Consider the following 21,083-nt stretch of genomic DNA (forward strand, 5'->3'; position numbering starts at 1 on the left):
TGACTGAACTCTAAAATTTTCCACTCAAAAGGTGTTCTCCTGCAATATTGTCTCAATTGATGAAAACTACATTCTCCAAGTGGCTCAGGCTAAAGACCCTGGAGTCATCATAGAGCCTCTTTCTCAGATGCCAGACATCCAGTCTGTCAGCAAATTGTAAATTGGATGTCAGCAACTTGACTTCGACTACTTCTCACCATATCCACTGCCACCACTTTTGTTGGAACCATCTCTCCCCTGTGTTACCACAGTAGCCTCTTCTCCATGTGTCAACTCTTTATCTCCTACTCTATTCACAACACAGCAGCTAGAGTGTTCCCTTGTATACCTATGTTAGATCATGTGACTTCTCTGACAAAATGCTGTTATAGATCCACCTTTCTCTCAGAGAAAAAGCCACAGGTTTTGCATAATCTCTTCTTCCGCCATTCTTCCCTTTGCTTACATTTCTAGCCATCCTTGCCTCCCTATTGTTCTTTAAAATAACCAGGTACATTCTTCAGGCCTTTGACTCAAGTTTTTCTCACTGGAATACTCTTTTCCTGAACCAGGTGTTCTCAAAGGATGGGTCCCCTGGGAACTCTGCAGAAATGCAAATTCTCAGGCCTTACTGCAGACCTACTAAATCAGGGATTCTAGATGGGACCAGCAATTTGTGTTTTCAGAAGCCCTACAGGTGTTGCTATTACACCCTAAAACTAAGAACAACTGCCCTAGATATCTACATGGGCAACTTCCTCACTTCCTTCACGTCTTTGCTCAGATGTCACTTTCTGAATGAAGCCTACTCTGAGTATCCTGTTTAACATTGTACACTTCACTCCTTCTCCAGCATTGCACATTTCTGTACTCTGCCCTCCTTTTTTCTTTATCACCCGTATCTTCCAAAATACTATAGAATGTATATTTTTATCATTTTTTTTTGTCTCACCCCAGTAGACTATAAGCTCCATGAGGGTAGTAATCTTTATATGTCCCATTCACTGATATATACAGAATTTGACACAATGTAAGTACTCAATAAATATCAAATTAATTGAGTGAATGGCCAGTAGGGACAACTATACGAGTAAAGCATCTCCAACCAACAGGCAGGCAGGGAGTCCTCTGACAAGTGGGGATTGTGGGCGGAGTATATAATTAACAAATGTCACTTCATTTCATTGTAAGGAATGCAGAGACAAAATAGATACATATGTTAACACTCCCACTCCTGGTACCATGGTACCAGATGTGTTTTATGGAACACAGGAACAACCCAGGCATCCCAACCGCTATGCATCTTCTTTTCTAGTATTAGGAAGACGGAAGAATTCAGATTGCTGTCTTATGCTTTCAGACTGTAGAAACTTAAGAGTGTTAATGTTTCCTAATTCCTTGGGCTATCACCCTGGTGGGGGTGGGAAATACACTCATTACATTCCTATACCTTCTTAAGTAACAGCTGCAGCTCCTTGACAGAACTCAAATTCAGGGTAGCTGCAACTGTGGTTCTTATCTTCTGTGTGGGTTTGTTACAAAGGAGAGGGTTGGAGTAACTTTTTGCCTTTCTATATGAGTTTTAAAAGTGTTCCAAACACAAGCAAGGTAACTTAGGAATAGAAAAAGATACTGAAGGAAACGATCATTTTTAAAAAGTCAGCCTTGGCAACAGACCAAGACTCCATCTTAAAAAAAAAAATGGCTTTCTAAAATTTCATTATAGACCTCTATCTTTCTTGTAACACAGAACATGTACTGGTTAAGAATACTGGCTCTAGAGTTAGAGCTCTGTTATTAGTTGCGTTTGCCATGTGCAATCCCAGCAGTAAGTGCTATCATTTAATATTTGCAATATGGTACAAAGGCAATAGCTGAATCCTGCTACCATCAAAACCATGATAACACTACAAATATACATGCAACAAAGCACTTACCTTTGCTAATCATTTCTGCTACAAATTTACTCCAAAAAAGGTATACAATTTTGATGATCCCTTATTTATAGGAACGATGACAAGAAACACAGGACTAAATAAACCAGATCACTTTTGCAAATTTTTAACACAACGTGTTTCTTTGTGAATATCTAATGTTGGCCCTTTTATTGCCTTTAAAACGATCTCAATATTTGTCTCTACAATTGACTAAGGTAAGTAAAATGACATCCATGAAGCATGAAAAAAAGAACCTCTTTAATTCCTACCGTATAAATGATGGTTACATTAATATTCTATACTTTTGGCTCTGAACCATCTAATAGCTTTATTCTAGTACAACAATAAAAACTGTTAAGGGAAATGAGGAAATAGCATGGGGATTATTGCTCTTAGCATTTAATAGTGTATTGAAGTCTTGATGATGCTTGCTTACATTTGCTTGGAATAAGTATCTAAGGGAAAATTAAGCCCTAAGCTGAAGCTACTATTTGAAATCCCAGAAAGGGCTCCTGGGAATAGTTTGGCTTTTTGTGACAATAGATTTTCTGATGAAGTACACCGTTCCCTAATGAAAAAGACCTGGCACGGCTTCATATGATAAAATTTGACCAATGTGAGGAGTGCGATGATCAGTTTGGGAATGAGTGTTTTAATAAAAGAAACATGAAATTGACTGTGCTTTGGCAGGACATACCCCAAACCATCATGAGAGCTGTCGTCCTGGCCCACAGATGATCCCCACCGTGCTACAACTGTGCGAGTTCCCACTGACATCACTGACAAAGCTGGCACGGAGACAAAGACATAATCCAAAAGCAGCCATGTTGTATTCTGCTTCATTGGAGTCCTACGAAAAACAAACTAACTTCCCCGCCTCCCCTGACCCACCCCAAAAAATGTACCATGGAAAAGATTTGAGGTTCAGTTGAGCTACTGAAGATGTGTATTTCTAGGCAAGCAGATAAAAGGGATAGGAAAAATGAAATTTTAGAAAGGAAAAGGCAAGTGTTTTCAAATGATGAGGTCAAATGTGATAAAGGTGAAAAAGGATGATACAATAAGAGGACTCTGAATTACTTGGGTTGAGACTGTCTAATACTTTAACTGGAGCAACAGGTCATAGTTTAGGAGGGGTAACAGTTGCTTTTATCTACCTTTTATAAAAAGACACCAATACAATAAGTTGCTCTCTATCAACAGCATTGAAGTTCACATACTCATTAATAAAAAATAGCTTACATTACCCGCATAAATGCTTGATGTGTTCTACAGTTAGCTACTCCACTAGACACTTGTATGCTTCCTGTCATCACGTCAGAAGTTCCATTAGAAGAAAAATAGAATCTTGGTGGAGACTCTGTCTTTCTGTTCACATCCAAACTCATGTTATAAAACAAAACTGCAAAAATATAGAGAATCGCAGTTAATCTATTTACTGAAATACATCTATTGTTATTTTTGAAGTGATAATAGTCAAAGTTATATAGATTACTGGAAATAATATCTGGAGTTCTCTTTATTAAACAGCTTTTTAAAGACTAACCTGAAATATGAAAGAGGGAACAATTAAAAATATAAATTTTAAAAATTGCTTTTATAAAGATTTATGAACTTTCCTCTAGATTTCTATTAACACTAAAATCTTTAGTTATTTGCTTAAACCTCCTATATATAAAAATTTCAAAAATACAAACATTGTTGCTAATAAAAGTCTTGCATAATGGTTCAGATTCCTTTGGAGTCATTTTTTCCTCAGAACATTGACTAAGAAAGTATAGACACAGCACTTTGCTCAAATGTTACTTGGAAAAATTCTATCTTATGTGGTTATATGACTAATTTTATATATGACTTTTTTTAAATTTTAGATTTGTTTGATCTGAAGGCTTTTTATTTTTTATGCACAAAGTGAACACATGATTAAGTCAAAATCTATGTATATGGTTTTCTTAAAAACGTCATCTTTCCAGTCTTATGCCTTGATTATCTGTCCTTCCTCTACGTGTTATTGGTTTCTAGTTTGACCTTCCAGTGTTAATTTGTGCAATTTTTAAAAAAAATTCTCTCAATAAATATTCTAGCGGTTTAGCAGGGTTTATTTCAAATCTGACATAGTAAATATTCATCTGCTCATGAAGATCTCCAAATTATTTAAAAAAAAAAAAAAAAGAAAAGAAAAGAAAGAAATGTTAAAAGCAAACAAAAACTTCCAAGCCAGATCTTTACCAAGAAAGTGAGACCCATTTCACGAATCTAAATGGGTTCTTTGCCATGCAAGCTAAATATAATATTCTTCTGAGGTGTCACTCATTATATAGAAGCAATAATTCATGTGATAGTTTAAAGAATTTATGTAATTCTTGACATGTTCATTTATATTTTAGGAGTAACTTACACTTCTAGAAGAATTTTACCTACTTATTTCAAGGAAACAAGCATAACAGCTATATTATTCTTTACACATTTCAAATAAATCCTTCAGTCATCTTTTTAGTTGGAAAATAATGAAGTCCAAGCCAATTGGATTTCAAATTATTATTACTATTATTATTTTTTGAGGCGGAGTCTCGCTCTGTCGCCCAAACTGGAGTGCAGTGGCCGGATCTCAGCTCACTGCAAGCTCCGCCTTTAGGGTTCACGCCATTCTCCTGCCTCAGTCTCCCGAGTAGCTGGGACTATAGGCGCCTGCCACCTCGCCCAGCTAGTTTTTTGTATTTTTCAGTAGAGACGGGGTTTCACCGGGTTAGCCAGGATGGTCTCGATCTCCTGACCTTGTGATCCGCCCGTCTCAGCCTCCCAAAGTGCTGGGATTACAGGCTTGAGCCACCGCACCCGGCAGATTTCAAAATTATAACTGAGATTCAATACCTCAGAGAAACAGCACTGCAACTGAAATAGCTATCTACAAGTTCATTGTCCTGAGTTCAGAAAAAGAGTAAATGAAAATGAGGTGAAAAATAATCCACTATTAGTAAGAGTCAAAATGTCCTGGCTTTATTAAACATGCTTACCATGTGAATTATTTCTCCTGGGAGTCATTTTGTGATAATTCTAAGATATGTTTCTCTAATAATGTGATGATTATTTATGTGTTTCATATATTTGTCTTCAACTGTTTTTAAAAATATCTGGTAACAATGGAATTGTTAGTAGAGAAAACACTGGTTTTACATAAAAGGAAAGTGCCTCATCTACTCAGTGTGTGTCTTTCAGATTATCCATCAGCTTGTCTGTGTTAATGTGTAATTTACTGTGTGGTCAGGTTCTCAAACTGCCATTTTCAAATCAATAACTAGATGAAGGCTTGCCCACCCTCTTATTACTATAGCTCTGGCCATGACTTTTTCAGAGCACTATTAAAAATAAGTCTGATCTAAAGTAGAGATACCAGACTCATTGTGTACCTTTCAGGTACAGGCTCATTGTGTACCTCATGCATACTGAGACATCTATTACATATCCATGGTATTATTTAATAAGTATGTGGGCCCTTCATGCTGTTTAGAAAACAGCAGCCTGCAGGGTCATGAATACAATAAACTCTTGACAGGTCCTAATAGAGGATCATAAATATTGTGAATTATTAATCTTTAAATGATATGCCCAGATACGCTCTTCTCCTACCACAGGCTAGTTTCACTAGTAGTTATTCTCATATTAGCCTAAATAAAACAATTAGGAACATTAATCTGCTAGCAAAAATGCTTATAAAGTCACATATACATGATTTGGAATTCGCCACCATGATTTTGGATGAGCTGTATCGATGATACTTTCTCCAGAGCAGATAATTGAAAGTTGTCTATACATAGGGAAATGGGTAGGGTTCTTAGGGGCTTGTAGTCGCAGTAAATTATTAACGGGCATATTATTTATATAAATTAGAATCAGGTCTAGCTTCTTCAATTTTAAAAATATTTTTGCGATTATTATTTTTTTGAGACAGGATCTCATTCCATTGCTCAGGCTGGAATGCAGTGGTGTGATCACAGCTCGCTGTAGCCTGGACCTCCTGGGCTCAAGCCTCAGCCACCTAAAGTGCTGGGATTACAGACATGAGCCACCATGCCTGGCTTTCTTCAATTATTGAAATTGGATAAAATATGAAGAAAGAGATTTCACAGGTTAAGCTCAGTTGGTTTACCTTAAACTAACATAGCAAGAGATACTATGTCCTTTGCTTCTCATAATCTCTAAACAACTACAGCCTTCTAATGTGCCCAACTCATTAGTTAGAACAACACAAGAATCTGGAAGATGGAGAGGAAAAGTATGCATCAGGTAGTTTCTCGCCCCTGCTCTAAAGATCTCCATAGTGAAAACCGGTGAGGGCTCCAAACAGGATTGTGGGATTAAGGAAAGAACCGCACCCCATCAAGGATTAATTTTGTAAGGCATACTCACCAATGTAACCTGGAACTTCCTTGCCCTTATATGAGAAACACAGTGTTAGATCCATGCACACAGAAGGCCATCCATTTTCAACACAGTCAAATTTTGTTCTATTTACTGACTCAGGGTGGCTTAAAGAAGCTTCAACAATGACTACAGGTCTTGTCCTGAGAAGGAAATACAATTAGCAATATTAATTAAAGAATTATTTTTCCGGCCGGGCGCGGTGGCTCAAGCCTGTAATCCCAGCACTTTGGGAGGCCGAGACGGGCGGATCACGAGGTCAGGAGATCGAGACCATCCTGGCTAACACGGTGAAACCCCGTCTCTACTAAAAATACAAAAACTAGCCGGGCGAGGTGGCGGGCACCTGTAGTCCCAGCTACTCGGGAGGCTGAGGCAGGAGAATGGCGTAAACCCGGGAGGCGGAGCTTGCAGTGAGCTGAGATCTGGCCACTGCACTCCAGTCCCAGCGACAGAGCGAGACTCCGCCTCAAAAAAAAAAAAAAAAAAAAAAAAAAGAATTATTTTTCCTTAAGAAGTGCATTTGTTTTGTCAGTTTACATTGACCAAGTAATTTCATGAGTCTTTCTTATTATGTGTATACATACTAATTACATTTCTGTGCACAGGGAAAAATAACTTTTTATTTAAATGTCCAAAAATATTGACTTTGATGATTTAATTATATCTCTGTAAGGTGAAAAAAATACCCCAAAGTGCAATAATTAAACTTCAGAATACCAAAAGAGTATCATGAGGTCACTACCACTGCTGATTTTAAACACTGCCTCCCATCATTTACAATTAAACCAAATTGCCATTAAGCAGTGACATATATCAATCTTACCTTAGCAACACAGCAGAATCAGACCGAAAAGCACCAACTGCTACATCTGGAGGATAAAAAACAACACAGATTAATGATCATCATTAGTCAAAGAGAATTACTTTTCAGCCATAAGTACTGAACTACGTATCACCTTTGATTACCTAAAAACACTACTTGTAGAAAATTAGAGACTATATGCTAACATCTTACAATTCATTCCTCTTTTCTCTGAATCTACTCATGTACAACAGTCATCCCATTATGATATATCATAAACTTTATGATAAAAAGTTTACTAAAACAAAATTCAATTTTTGGACTAGAAACATTCAAATTTCCTTTCTAAATAAGTTTTCTTTCTTTTCCTCATTATCTATTTGATTTTCATGAGTGCTTTCATTTTTTTCAAAAACACAGACTATAACATTGAGTAACTAACACTGTTAAGCTGAGGAATTACTTGATCATTTTAGGCCCATCCTTGAATTAAGGAGAACTTTAAAAATGAATTAAAAAAATTATCAGTAAGATGAAGTCTTTCATACCAGTATTATGTACTTCACTATAAAGCAGTATCTATATAGAGCTTATTCCAATTTATAAATTATGATAAACTAATTACTCACCTACATATCCATTATTATCTGCATCAATTTGTCCTGATATAGACTGTCCAAACATACTTAACGATTTGCTGATCTGAAGTCCTTCAATTCTCTGAAAAATAGGAAAGTTGAGTGGGAAGTAGTTTTTGAATACTAATATACCAGAGAAGCAATGATTTAGCTAAATAATGAGCTTTCCCAGGCATGCCTTGGCACATCTACTAACAAAGTTGCATTTTAGTTAAATCAAATACTTCCAAGAGTGACAAAATTTTCCAGCTGGAAATGAACAGATGACATTTATTTTATGACTAAAAAATTTTACTTTACTTTGTGAGCAAAGGGAAAATTATGTTGTACAGATTTTCTAAAATAGTCCTGACTCCCTCTCAAGTCTTTTCAGAGATAGGGGTCTCACTATGGCACCTGGCCTGGCCTGGAACTCCTGGGTTCAAGCAGTCTTCCCAGCTCAGCTTCCTGAGTAGCTGAGATTACAGGTGCACACCACCATGCCTGGCTTCCTTAGGTCTCTTCAGGCTCTGTATTTACTTCCTTTCCCAACATGAACAATTAAATAAGTAATCTGGAAAACAAGATGTCTATAATCACTTAGTGGAGCTTATGACTGAGGCTTTTGATAAAAGCCAACTTTTTAACAAGAACAATCCTAGCCAGATATGTACTTTCTATTCCACATGTCTAATTTCATGTGCACATACAGGTTTATAAACATTAAGCTGATATTCATACTAAGAAAATTGGTATTTTTGTTTACTAGGCAAATACATTTCTTTTATATCAATTACAGAGAACCATTTGCTCATTTTTACCTAATCAAAAATAACTGCCAGCTAATATTTCCATGCAAATATCAAGAGAAAAACTTTTCTTCTCTGTGTATGAATGTCATTTTCTTTCTAGGCACTGAAATGCCATGATTTTTCAACATACAAAAGTGAAGTCAGAGTAAGATTATGAGACATTATTAAAGTGCTATCATCTTACTACTCAACAGTGAAAGAAACCCAGAGTATCATATGTGTGTTTGATCTCCCTGTGCAATCTTCATGAAATATGGAGCTCTAGCCACAAGGCCAAGACACAGTTAATCAAATCCAAATGGGCATATTTTACAATCATATGGATATTACCTCGGAATACAATTTAATGAAATACAAAGACAAATATTTAATGGTCAATAGATAAGCTAGGGTGGAAATGAACTACAACTCTTATTTATGGAAAAAGGGAGTTTGAAGAATTATTAATCCCTTAAAATAAGATCATTTGTCACTATAAGTAAACGGTGAAATGAAGTGTGAAGTATTTGAAAGAGAAAATTGAGAAAAAAAAGTCCACATGACCCTGGAAGTTTTAAGGATACACATTATAACCAATGCTTCTTTTGGAAATAGAATAGTATCTTACCTGCGAGAAGGCTGATGAGACCCCATCTGCTCGGCCATTGTAAATATAAATAGCACCTTGCAAGTCATCTTCTTGTGGAGCTCCGATAGCAACATCTATCCAAGAATTTAAGCAGTGGAAAAATAAATTCTTGATACAAAGAATGCAACTTCGAAAACTAACCTAATGAACCCTAATTCATATCACGTAAGAAAACTCTCTTTTATGAAAAATAACAGTCTTCCTCAGACAGAAAAAAATAAAATACGATCATCATCATATACAGGATTGCACACAATAGTTTGTACATGGAAGAAAGCAGAGTGGAAGCATCTGAGAGGCAATCTAACAAAATGATTAGGGCATGGGCTCTACAGACAGACCACTGGGGTCTGATCCAAGCTCTGCCACTGGGCACTGCCATGCTAGGCTGGGCCCATTTCTTAATCTGTGTTTCAATTCTCTCACCTATATAATGGGATCATAATAAAAACCACTCTCAGCATAAAAGGATATAACTTATGTAAAGTGCTTAGAGCAGTGCCTCGCATGTAATAACTTCTCATAATCTATGAATATTTTGATCATAAGAATTTTTACTTTGGGAGTCCAGACTTACCTTATTTGCAAAATGACTTTTAACTTAATTCCTACTCCAATGAAAATGATTAAGGTATCTGTTAGAGATATCTGCACACACATACACACAGGATTTCAGAAAAAGGATTTGTTCTGTAAAATAATGATTATATCACCTTTCTGTATATAATTATGTCAGACTATGATACCAAGGGAAAAAAATGATCTGATCAACTAAGAAAACCTGAGTAAATGACATGGTTAAGTGCTATAAATATATAGCACAAAGGAGAAAAATAATATTCTACAGTTGCAAGAGCATTTCATTATTTTACCAAGTATTGTCTATTTATGCACATATTTATTTATATGCAATGGCTTTTTGTTACTTTAATGGAAACCTAAAGTAGTTTGTCTTCATGATATTACTTATTACCATCAAACTGAAAACCTTTTTATCAACAGTGGTAATTTTTGGCTACTATTTCAATGAAGATAAACATATCTTTGATGTATAACTCCATGCTAAACAATGTAAAATTGTAAAAATGCAAAAGCTTTTCTAGTTTCAGTTAAAAAGAAATGGTAAACACCTATATTTACTTTGTTTATACATACTAAGGCTAGCCTCTTTTGACTTGTATGAAGTTTTTCAAACTATCATATGCAAACATACCCATTCATTTATTCATTCATTGGACAGCTAGTGAGCACCTATTATATTCCAGGCATTTGCCAGGAGCTGGCAAAACAGGGCAGTACCACAGAAAGAAACTCATTGTTTAGTGGGGAGGAATGGCAAGTAAGAATAGACTAATAACATAGCATATGAGGAGGAAGTGGTGGAAATTAGGGAAGGCTTTTCATAGAAGATGATGCCCAAGATAAGATTAGAGTATCCATAGGTCACAGCCAGGTGAAGAAAAGGGGAAATGCAATTTAGAGATAGGGAAAAGCCTGTGCAAGGGCAGGGAAGCAACAGGCAGCATGGCACATGTGAAGAATGGCAACTCGTTTGGAATAACTGGAGTCAGATTTGTGCAGAATATATACATGCAGGAACAGAGGAGCAAGAATTGGAAGGAAGAGAAAGAGAGGAGGAGGAAAATAGGGACATGAAAAGAAGGAGTGGAGAAAAGTATCTTATAGCCATTGAACGGAAGACAGCAATTTCTTTAATCAGGGCTGGGTTTATACTTCCACCACTGTGGTTAAAGCTGTAGAATTTGCTATACATTGATTCTTCTTAACACATGAAAAAAATAACAAGCCTTGTTCATGAAGTGGTTGATGTAATTCTTACAGTATCTGTTATTAGCAAGAGTGATCTAGATTAAGGCAAATATTTAGGAAAAACACTGATGAGCCTTTTCAGCCAAAATATTTAAAAGGTCCAAATAAATTTTTTTCCATACAGAGGACACTTCAATCTTTGGCTATCACATATATAGATTCAAACTCTTACTTCCTGGATTACACCTGGATCTGTTATATAATAAAGTTCTAGCTATCATTATTCAAACGAGAAAGATACATTTTGAAATATATAGAAATGTTTTCCAAGCCTATGCAACTTAATTTGGGACACAATATACAGAACACAGATATGTAACGATTGCTTTTACTTCTTATCTGAACATTTTCATTCTTTTAATATAAATCAAAATTATTAATATTAGTGTCAGCCAACACTTATGCTTACAATGTAGGTACTGTGATATGGGCTTCATGCACATTTACCCAAGTAACTCTCACAACCACCATATTAAATAAATACTCTGACTCCAACTTTACAGATGAGGAAACTGAGGCACAGGGTATAACCTGCTCAAGGTGACAGAGCCAGGATGTTATGGAGCTGGGATTTAAACCCTGCAGCCTGGCTCCAGCACCTTTGCTATTGCCATGCTCTATGAACTCATTAACAACAGAGGTCATACCCCCAAATTTCCCTTCCTAATACCGATTCCTGTTCTGTGTCAAAGAGGTTCTCTCTCTCTCTCTCTCTCTCTCTCTCTCTTTCTCTCTCTCACACACACACACACGAATACTATTCAGCCATTAAAATAAAAGGAAATCATGTATTCTGCAGCAACAGGGATAGAACTGGTGGGGGGTGTCATTATCTTAAGTGAAACAAGCCAGGCACAGAAAGTAAAATAACACATGTTCTTAACTCATAAATCAGTGCTTTAAAAATGTGTTCACATGGATGTATAAAGTAGAATGACAGACAATGAAGACTTAGAAAGGAAAGGGGTTGTGGGGGATGGATGATGAAAAATTACTTAATGGGTAAAAATGTATGTTATTTGGATGATGGATACCCACAAGCTCTGACTTGATCACTATGTAATTGATACATGTAACAAAATGGCACTTGTACTCTATAAACAAATAAAACAGAAGTGCTCACTTAATGATTTGATGATATTATCAATATTTCAGGTGCACACAAAGTAATAGTACAGTTGTAATTTACAATTGTAGAACTTATGGTTCTGCTCTAAAAATATTCAAATATATTGTCTAAAAGTCAGATAATAAGGCTCAAGGTGAAAACAGAAACTAAACCGATAAATAGCGGTCTTGTTAAGTCTATTTTACATATAAAATAAAAAATGCTATCTGCTGTTGGTCATGTCAGGTATATTAGTCTGACCAATTTTTTCATGCTTTTGAGGAGTTTTAACTAAACTCTTGCCAAATCAATTGGTCATCTTTTTAGAAAATGGCTTGTGTTGCTTTTCTAAGGACACAGGAAATAGAGTCTGATTTTTTTTTTTCCGTTTGAGAACAACTGAAAAGTGATATGACAAATGCCAAGATAACTTAGGTTTGCTACACAAAGTACCACAAAAATTTGCATAATAAAGACATTAAGTGTGATTTGCATCCAATATTGGAGTCTCTTTCTACATAATCCTACACTTCTTGCCATGAACACAAAGTATCTTTACCCATTCACCCCAGAAAAATAAAATAAGACAAGATGGGGCAAAGTAATAAAGAAACACATAAAGAAAAAGAACTTGTAAATTCCTGCTGTCTCATGCAGGCAGACATGGTGGAATAGGACACACTCACCCTGTTTCCACATCAGCAATGGTCTTGCTAATATCTAAAATATTGAAAATGCCTACTTATGGGCAAAATAGAAGATAAAATTAGAACTGGAGGACTGGGCGCGGTGACTCACGCCTGTAATCTCAGCACTTTGGGAGGTCAAGGCGGGCGGATCACAAGGTCAGGAGGTCGAGACTATTCTGGTTAACACAGTGCAACTCTGTCTCTACTAAAAACACAAAAAAATTAACCAGCAGGCATGGTGGCAGGCGCCTGTAGTCCCAGCTACTCGGGAGGCTGAGGCAGGAGAATGGCGTGAACCTGGAAGGCGGAGTTGTGGTGAGGCAAGATCACACCACTGCACTCGAGCCTGGGCGACAAGAGCAAGACTCTGGTTCAAAAAAAAAAAAAAAAAAAAAACAACTGGGCCAAGTAGAAAAAGATATATGGCATTATAAACACTCACTGAAGTGTCAATGTAGCCACTAAGTGTAAATATGCTGTGAATTATAAAAGGCATTATAAATAGCACAAAAATATGCAGAAATACTTTAAAAAATCATTTGCATAATAACTTCCAGATATAAAAGTATTACCTTTAGGAGTGGAGTGCTGAGGGCTTTTAGCGAAACAAGAGTTATGTGAAGCCCAGGGTCTCCTATACAAACTAAGAGACTGCACTGTCCCCTGAAAGTCCCCTCCGAAGTCTTCTTCCTAAGTCTCATTGACAGAATACTCTGTCTGTCCTTCACACCACTGGAAAATTACTTGGGCTTTTCCCAGGTACTAGAGTAATTCTAATAAGGGAATTTGCCTACTGCTCATGACAGTTTTACAGCTCTAACTATCACAATAATTCAAATTTGTCATTGACATTTTGATGCCACAAAAATAATTTCTATGTGTACATACATATATTTTTCACATTCAAAAGGGTAAAAATAGTGGTCTTCCTTAAATGTGCCAATTAAAACAAGACAGAAAAATCATAAAGTGTTTTACTAAACAGTGATTTTGTGTTTTTAAAAGAAAGAATTGGGTTGTCTATACAACACACAACATATCAAAATGCATAAACATGGTTTTATCTGCAGGTCTTTATTAGGTAGAACCCTTAAATTTGCCACTAAATAAGGCTTATGTTTTCAAGTATTACTTTTATTTTCTACTTGATTGCAGAACTATAAAAAAGGGTGCCACTATTTTCTTCATTTTCATTTATTATGGTACATATTCTGTACCTGATATGGTACATCTGACCCAAAATAAATGTTCAATAACTATCACAGAATTGCTGGTTACTTATGAGATGTAACATCAAACATAATAAAATTTTTTGTTTTTAATCAGACTTTTAATAAAAAGATAATAAAATAACAGTTTCTTACTGCTGTACATTAAAACTGCACACTTCTGAATGGAGAGATCAGTTATCAGTGAATTGCTTTTCTATGACACTGGATGGCTGCATAGGAGCAGCACTGACCTGAATTTATACAAACTCTCAAGGGATGTGAACTCAATGTGATAAGTGACGGCAGCAATGGCCAATACAGGAGTGCAAACCAGGTGTCCCGCCCCCTTTCCAGGAAGGGCATAAAACAAGACACGATCCCTCTTACAGCTCCAATTAAACAAAACAGCCACAACACCTTCCCTCACCCCTGTCCGGGATGAGGTTATTTGTGAAAATGAGCCAGTGCCCAACCTGAGGTTCTGGTAGGGTAAGGGAAGTAGGGGGAAGCTAGTGATGGGTGGGGTACAGAGAGGCTCCCCTCCATACATGTTTTATTAAAATATTATATGTAATCATAATAACCAAAAGTATACACACATATTTTTTCTCTCCTTTCAGTTTTAAATAGTAAACAAAAAATCCAGAACAGTAAGACTTGCACAACATAGTTACACTATTTTACGTTTAAGAAGGTTCCCTGGAAGCATGTATTCCATAACTGACTTTTTGTGTAGAATAACGCATTTTATATATTTAAAGTAGATTGTGGTATCTAGGTACAAGAAGACATTAAGAAGATGAGAATTTATAGTACCCCATCACTTTAATCTCTGAGAAAGCTGTAGCCTAAAATTACCATATACTAATTGCCAATGGTCTTATCAAGAAGACAATTATGAACCCTAAAAATAAGTATCAAATACTTATGTGCTGAACTCCAGGAAATTGCACACTCTCCTCTTAAACCTATTCATCATTTCATGCACAATTTTAACAGACTCAGTTACTTACCACTTAGAACTAGATTGATAAAAGCAAATTTTTAACAGAGAATGCTAGTAGATGCAGGGATTTCAACAACAGGACTGACATCCATGGTGATATGCACAGTTACCACACTACCATCTACTCAGTTAGTGAAAAACTTCAATATCAGTGGGTAAACAGCCACTGTCCCCAGGCTTCCCAGTGGCCTGCTGAGAATCTCTTCTCAAATTCCCCAGATCCTCCCATAACATGGCTATAGGGAATGCCTGGCAGAGCAGAGGGCTTCCAGAACCCTGCTCCAGCTCTGCAGCCAGCCTCTGTTGGGTTTGGTCAGTGTCTTTATTGTACTGATAGTTAAATACCATGGTCCAATGAGTCTATGATACACATTTCCTGCCCATATTTTATTATTTCTGAAATCAGGGTCTTCCTTAACATGGAAAAATGGTGGGCTTTAACAGCTTAATAGGCAGCTTTTAGGGACACATAAATAATAATGCAGTTTCTAATCAATGGTGCCTTAGAATCACTGAAATAAAGTATTTTGACTATCCATTATTAACAGTGGTAAAGATCAATGGGTGACAAACTGAGGAGAAGTCATACATAACACTAAAGAAAAGAAAAAACTTAACAGGCCACTCTGGATCCATTTTCTATAGGAAGGTAAACACCACAAAACTTTAATCATATTTTCTTCCAAAAACCATTTTAAAAGCAGAAATCAAGCACCAAATTGATAATTTTAATTACCTTCAAAGCCATCATTGTCAATGTCACCAAGATTAACTATAGATTCGCCAAATCTTGCAGCATATTTGTCACTTCCAACGAGGTTTGTTTCCATTTCATTCATTACTGCTCCCTAGATAGAAAGGGAGAGAAACGGTGTCATTATAACACTCCCTGACAACTTTACACAATTTACTGTTGTAATTGGATATGGATTTTTTCTAATGCGTCAAACAAGTTGGACAAACTACAGACTGAGCTTTAGTACACACATCTCAGTTCAATTCAATAAATATTTATTGAGTCTGTCAACACATAATAGTATGATTAGAGCTCAGAGGACATAAAAAATTGTCAAACTCATGATCTCTAGCTTTGAAAATCCAATAAATCATTTTGATAATTCAATTTAGCAAATATTTATTGAGCTTCTACTAAAGACAACACACTGTGCAAAGAGTGAAAAGGTGAAAGGGGGCAAGGAAGTGTGTGTATAAAACACATTCCCTTTCTTCAATAAGCCCACAGTTACAGGCAGGGCTTAGCCCAAGCATACAAATGACTGAGAAGCAGAAACTGCTTTACAATATCAAGAAGCAAAAATAAATAAATAAAAAAATCTAATTATAACAGAAGAGACTTCATAAAGGAGATGGCATGCCAGGTGGCTACTGAAGGATAAGCGTAATTTTGATACACAGAGAAAACCAGCAGCAAAACAAATTCCAAAAAAATTTGGCTCTAATGAATGGCATGTATAATGAATGAGACAAAAATGTCAGATTGCAGTCTTATAGTGTAGCATCTTGATTGTCAAGGAAAATTTACTCTTAATTTAGGGAACAACAGTAAACACTGAAGGTTTCTGAGTTGAGGAGTGACATGACTGAAGTTGGTCTTTGGAACCAGCAGCAGTGGAGCATAGATTAGTCAATGGATAACTAGGAAGGAGGAAGATGAGTTACTACAATAAGACATTCAATAATGTAATAATTAGCTGTTACAATCACAGCTATCAGTTCTCTTCGCAAACTTTGATCATGTCAGTCCTTTGTATTAAAAAGAGAAAAGGCCATATCCTTTCTTCTTCCCAAATCTACTTGGCACTCCTTAAGCATATACACGTTCTTTCCTTGTCAAGTGTCTTCATTTGTGAATTTTACAATAGAAAAATTCTGATTTTTGTCTTTCTCAAACACTACTTCCTCTGTAAAAGCTTCTTGAGCCAAAGGGAATCACTTCTTCCACTTTGTATGTACTTACAATGTGCCATGTACCACGTCGTAGTCAATTGTTTACTCCCATTGGTGGCTTTACAAGATCCTGAAGTCCTGGGGACAGCTCTATGATTATTACCTCTTTTTATAGTCCGGGTTACATTTCAGATACTCGCTAAATGTCATTTATTTTATTTTAAATGAACTAAGATGACTGGGAATCATCTTTATAATCACTGACACTGAAGCAGTGAATGATTGATTCAAAGAAGTCAGGGATAAAACAGCTTGGCTCCTGGGCAAATGTCTAAATTTAAAGAGCAGAAGGGTGAAAAGGCTCCAGGGAGAACAGACAAGGGACGGACTTAAGACAGTGCAATGGCTCTGAAGTTCTGGAAGGAGAGTTTCAATAGGAAGAGGTGATCACTATTCTTCAAGTATTCCCTAGTCACAGAGAGTGGTGACTGAGAGTTCACTGGAAAGCCCTGAGAGCTATTTTAGTACAAGTAGGTAGAAGCCAGAGTCACTCAAGTACCATTCTTTCTTGAGTTCATTCAAAAACAATTTCACCTACTTGTCTAGGACTCTTTCAATCCCTGATGAAACAGCGGTAAACAAGACACAATATCTCTCCACATGGCATCTATACTACAGAAGAACAGACAACAGCAAATCAAATCAATGTAAATAAATGCCACCTAGTGGTTAGCGCCATTTCAGAGAGTTGAGAAATTAGAGGTTAGATAGAACAAAGGAAGACCGTATCAGAGGATTTAAAAGCTGAAATCACTTATTAAATTAATTCAAGTGTTTAATAAGAGTAGTGCCTCGAGGTAGGCATGAGGGAAGAACAGGAGGGTAGCCAAGTGGGTAGAAGGGTTTATCTGTTTTTTTCTTAAGGAGATTAAGATTGCAATGGGGGAAAATGATTCTATGTTGCTTTACTTTAGGTATACATGTGGATGTTTAGTTGTAAAGAGGAAGATAAGAGAAAGCTGCAGCACGAGGATGTAGCCAGTACAAAGACCACTATTTTTGGAAATGGAAATGTGAAATCTACGGAAGAAAATTATCTAATATCACTATTAATGAGATTTAATGATCACTGTGTAGATAATTTGCTTTTACTATTAAATGTAGGTTAAATACAGTCTAGGAAATGCCAAAGCATAAATAACTTCCCTGCTCTGTATTTTAAACTTTGAGAATCTTCCATTTATAAGACTAGATGTTTTCTTTCTTAAATTATAGAGTTTAGTCTGATGCTTAATATAAGAACTTGCTAAATGCTCTGAAACCATTGACTGAACATAGTTACAAATACTTTCTTGAAACAGAGTCCACTTTGTTGAATCCTGACTGAAAAATGCTATGCCATTAGAAATGAACTGGTCTTCTCACAAGCCCACTCTTGTTTTCAAATCAAAGGAACAGGCCAAGAAGATCTCATTAAGACTCCATAAATTTTTTGTTTTGACCTAATGTCAAGAATCTAGGCTGGCAAGATAAGGCCAGAAAGTCTTTGAATTATCAAGTGGTCAGTTTCTACCACAATAATTTAAAATTGAATTATAGTCAGTAATTACCTATTTATACAATTAATATATCCACTGTGGAATAAACTGTGCCAATTTTATATTCTTATCAAGAGCATAATATATATGGAATTATGAAAATTAATGTTTTAACAAAACACATCTCGTTTCTAATTGTTTTCAAGAAATTGAAAATACTTAATTATTCATCTTCTAGTCCTAGTAATATTTTATAATTTATATAAGGACCTTAACCAGAACTATTAAGAAATCTATATTTTGAAGGAGGTATAAAAATTATTCTTTCAAATTGGATTAGTATCAACATAAAACTGAAAGAAATTTCAGCTACCAGAGTGAACACACACAAGCTGTGAACAGAGAAACTCCCTAACTATTTCATAGATTGTTCTAGAATATCAAAATGAGATCCTTTCCCATTCATCATCATATTCCATTTCATTTTTAGAGCATCAGTACAGTATTAGAATTTTAACTTTTGTCAATAAAAAAAAAAACCTGAAAATAATCTCAGATCTCTGGAATAAGATCAATTTCAGTTTTGATCATAATTCCATAAATGGCTTCCAGTTGGGACACTCGGACATACCGAGCCAGAGTTGATGTACACAAACACTCTTCCTTCCTCTCTGATGGTGCTCTGCATGGGCGCTCCCACAAGCAGATCTGAGAAGCCATCTGCGTTAAGGTCCACAGCACAGACAGAAGCTCCAAAGTACGATCCAAGCTGTCCCAAAACAAACCAGATCCACTCATTGAGAAAAAAGCAGGGCTACTCGCAAAAGCCCACAGAGATACTAAAGGTGAAGACATATTACCTTTTTACCTTTCATTTCATGTAAGATATTTAGTTCTTTTTCATCAATGCTGAATATATATGCCTGTAATTGGGGAAATAATTAGAAAAGATTTTATGAATACCATATATTTTTTAAAACCCCACTCATTTCTGTTTGATCGAACATGAACTTTTACAACTTGCAGTTAATTGCTCAAATATAAAAATAAATCCTTTTAAGAGTGACACAAAAGGGTTTGGGATCCACTGTTATATTAATATGCCTTACTTGCAAAAGTATTTTCTCAGGAGGTATTTTACTGATCTTCTAGAGGGGGCACAGGAAGTGTTGTTCGCCTCACTTTTCAAAAGTAAGACTCAGAAAAGCTGAGTGACCAATGTTCACATAGCAACATAGCAAAAACTAAAACCAGAAATAATATTTCCTTCCTTCTAGTCTTACCACAAAATATATAGTTGCCTCAACTTCTTTTCAGCTGGGTAACTGTTCACCATATACTCCCTGGACATTTTTAGATAGTTCTATCTTATAATTTTCTTAAAGGAAACAAAGTCTCATTTGACTTTTGTAATTTTTCAGAAAGTGTTTTGCTAAATTTCTTCTAAAACCGTAACGTCTTTCACCAATTCCACTAAATGTAATAACTTGTTCATCATTTCTAATCTTTCTTTCCTTATGTATGCAGTTTCTCCTTTAATATCTTATTCATGCAATGTATTTGAACCTTTGTGAAGAAATAAATATAAAAATGTAATTCTTACTTTACCAATCTGCTCGTGTTGAGGAGCTCCTCCGACTACTTCAGTAGTATGCTGACTCCGAAAATGACCAGCTCCAACTGAATATCCTTTAAGGGAGAAAGTATGAGAGTCTTGGGTAAAGTACATCATATGCTAATATGGGTAAAATAGATCATAAGATTAAATGATACCCCATTCAAAATGACATTAAGCAGTTAAGAATATTTAGCATACAGATACTCAAAATCGGTCATTCATTATGTTTTATGCAATTTTGTTATGTTTTACAAAACTGCAGTCATATGGTTTGTATTTCCAAGTCCTAGAAATTGAAAATAGCATCTTTACATCTGGTGCAGTATAATCAGTTTCTAGGATTACAACAGACATATTTTAGAGTATATTAAATATAACATCTTAATTGGGAAATGAAAACTTTAAACCTTAAATAAAAATCCTGCTAAAGTTCAGCTTTTTTGCCACCAAATCTTTCTTTTGTGATGACTTTTTGATGACAAAAGGTAATTTTATTTTATGTAATAAAAGGCATATCAAGTTATATTTCTTGAACTATTTCAAAGAATCCTTTAATCATAAACAAGAAAACATTGAATTGTAACAAATTCTTCTACTTGAAATTTCTTCTGTTTGAATGGAAAGAGTGCTTGTTTTATAATTATTTCTGAGTGTAAGATGCTCACATTTGACACACATAAAGTTTAAACAAACATGGATTTTCTGAAAATCTATAGGAAAAGCATTTATTTTCTTGTAATGGACATTAATGCAAGAAAACTTTGCATTTCTGTTGAAATACAGATGATAAAGTATCCTACTATTGACTTATGAGATGATAGTGAGGAGGAAGAAGATGATAAAAATAGTTAAGCTCTGGGAAATATTCTAAGAACTTATGAGGTGAAGGTCAATGAGCCATTTGTAGACCCATATGCTTCACGGAGCCCCTCATCTGGAATGTGGTGGACAGTACCACTGGCTTTCAGTTGGTCCTTA

The 21,083-nt window shown here is 35.8% G+C and overlaps 1 protein-coding gene across 1 annotated transcript in view; it reads right to left on the bottom strand.

Moving 5' to 3' along the window:
• The window catches only part of ITGA4 (integrin subunit alpha 4), an 82,211-nt gene that overhangs the window by 37,720 nt on the left and 23,408 nt on the right, over positions 1–21,083 (bottom strand). Inside the window, exons 7-15 of the mRNA XM_010368683.2 lie at positions 20,091–20,176; positions 19,348–19,410; positions 19,119–19,256; positions 15,778–15,889; positions 9,177–9,271; positions 7,770–7,860; positions 7,162–7,207; positions 6,324–6,478; positions 3,164–3,318 (exon numbers count right to left, since the gene is read on the bottom strand). Coding sequence (XP_010366985.2) covers positions 3,164–3,318; positions 6,324–6,478; positions 7,162–7,207; positions 7,770–7,860; positions 9,177–9,271; positions 15,778–15,889; positions 19,119–19,256; positions 19,348–19,410; positions 20,091–20,176 — 941 coding nt within the window. The remainder of the gene's footprint in view (positions 1–3,163; positions 3,319–6,323; positions 6,479–7,161; positions 7,208–7,769; positions 7,861–9,176; positions 9,272–15,777; positions 15,890–19,118; positions 19,257–19,347; positions 19,411–20,090; positions 20,177–21,083) is intronic.

The sequence above is a fragment of the Rhinopithecus roxellana genome, chromosome 14 (assembly GCF_007565055.1).
Source record: "Rhinopithecus roxellana isolate Shanxi Qingling chromosome 14, ASM756505v1, whole genome shotgun sequence".
Classification (NCBI taxonomy): domain Eukaryota; kingdom Metazoa; phylum Chordata; class Mammalia; order Primates; family Cercopithecidae; genus Rhinopithecus; species Rhinopithecus roxellana.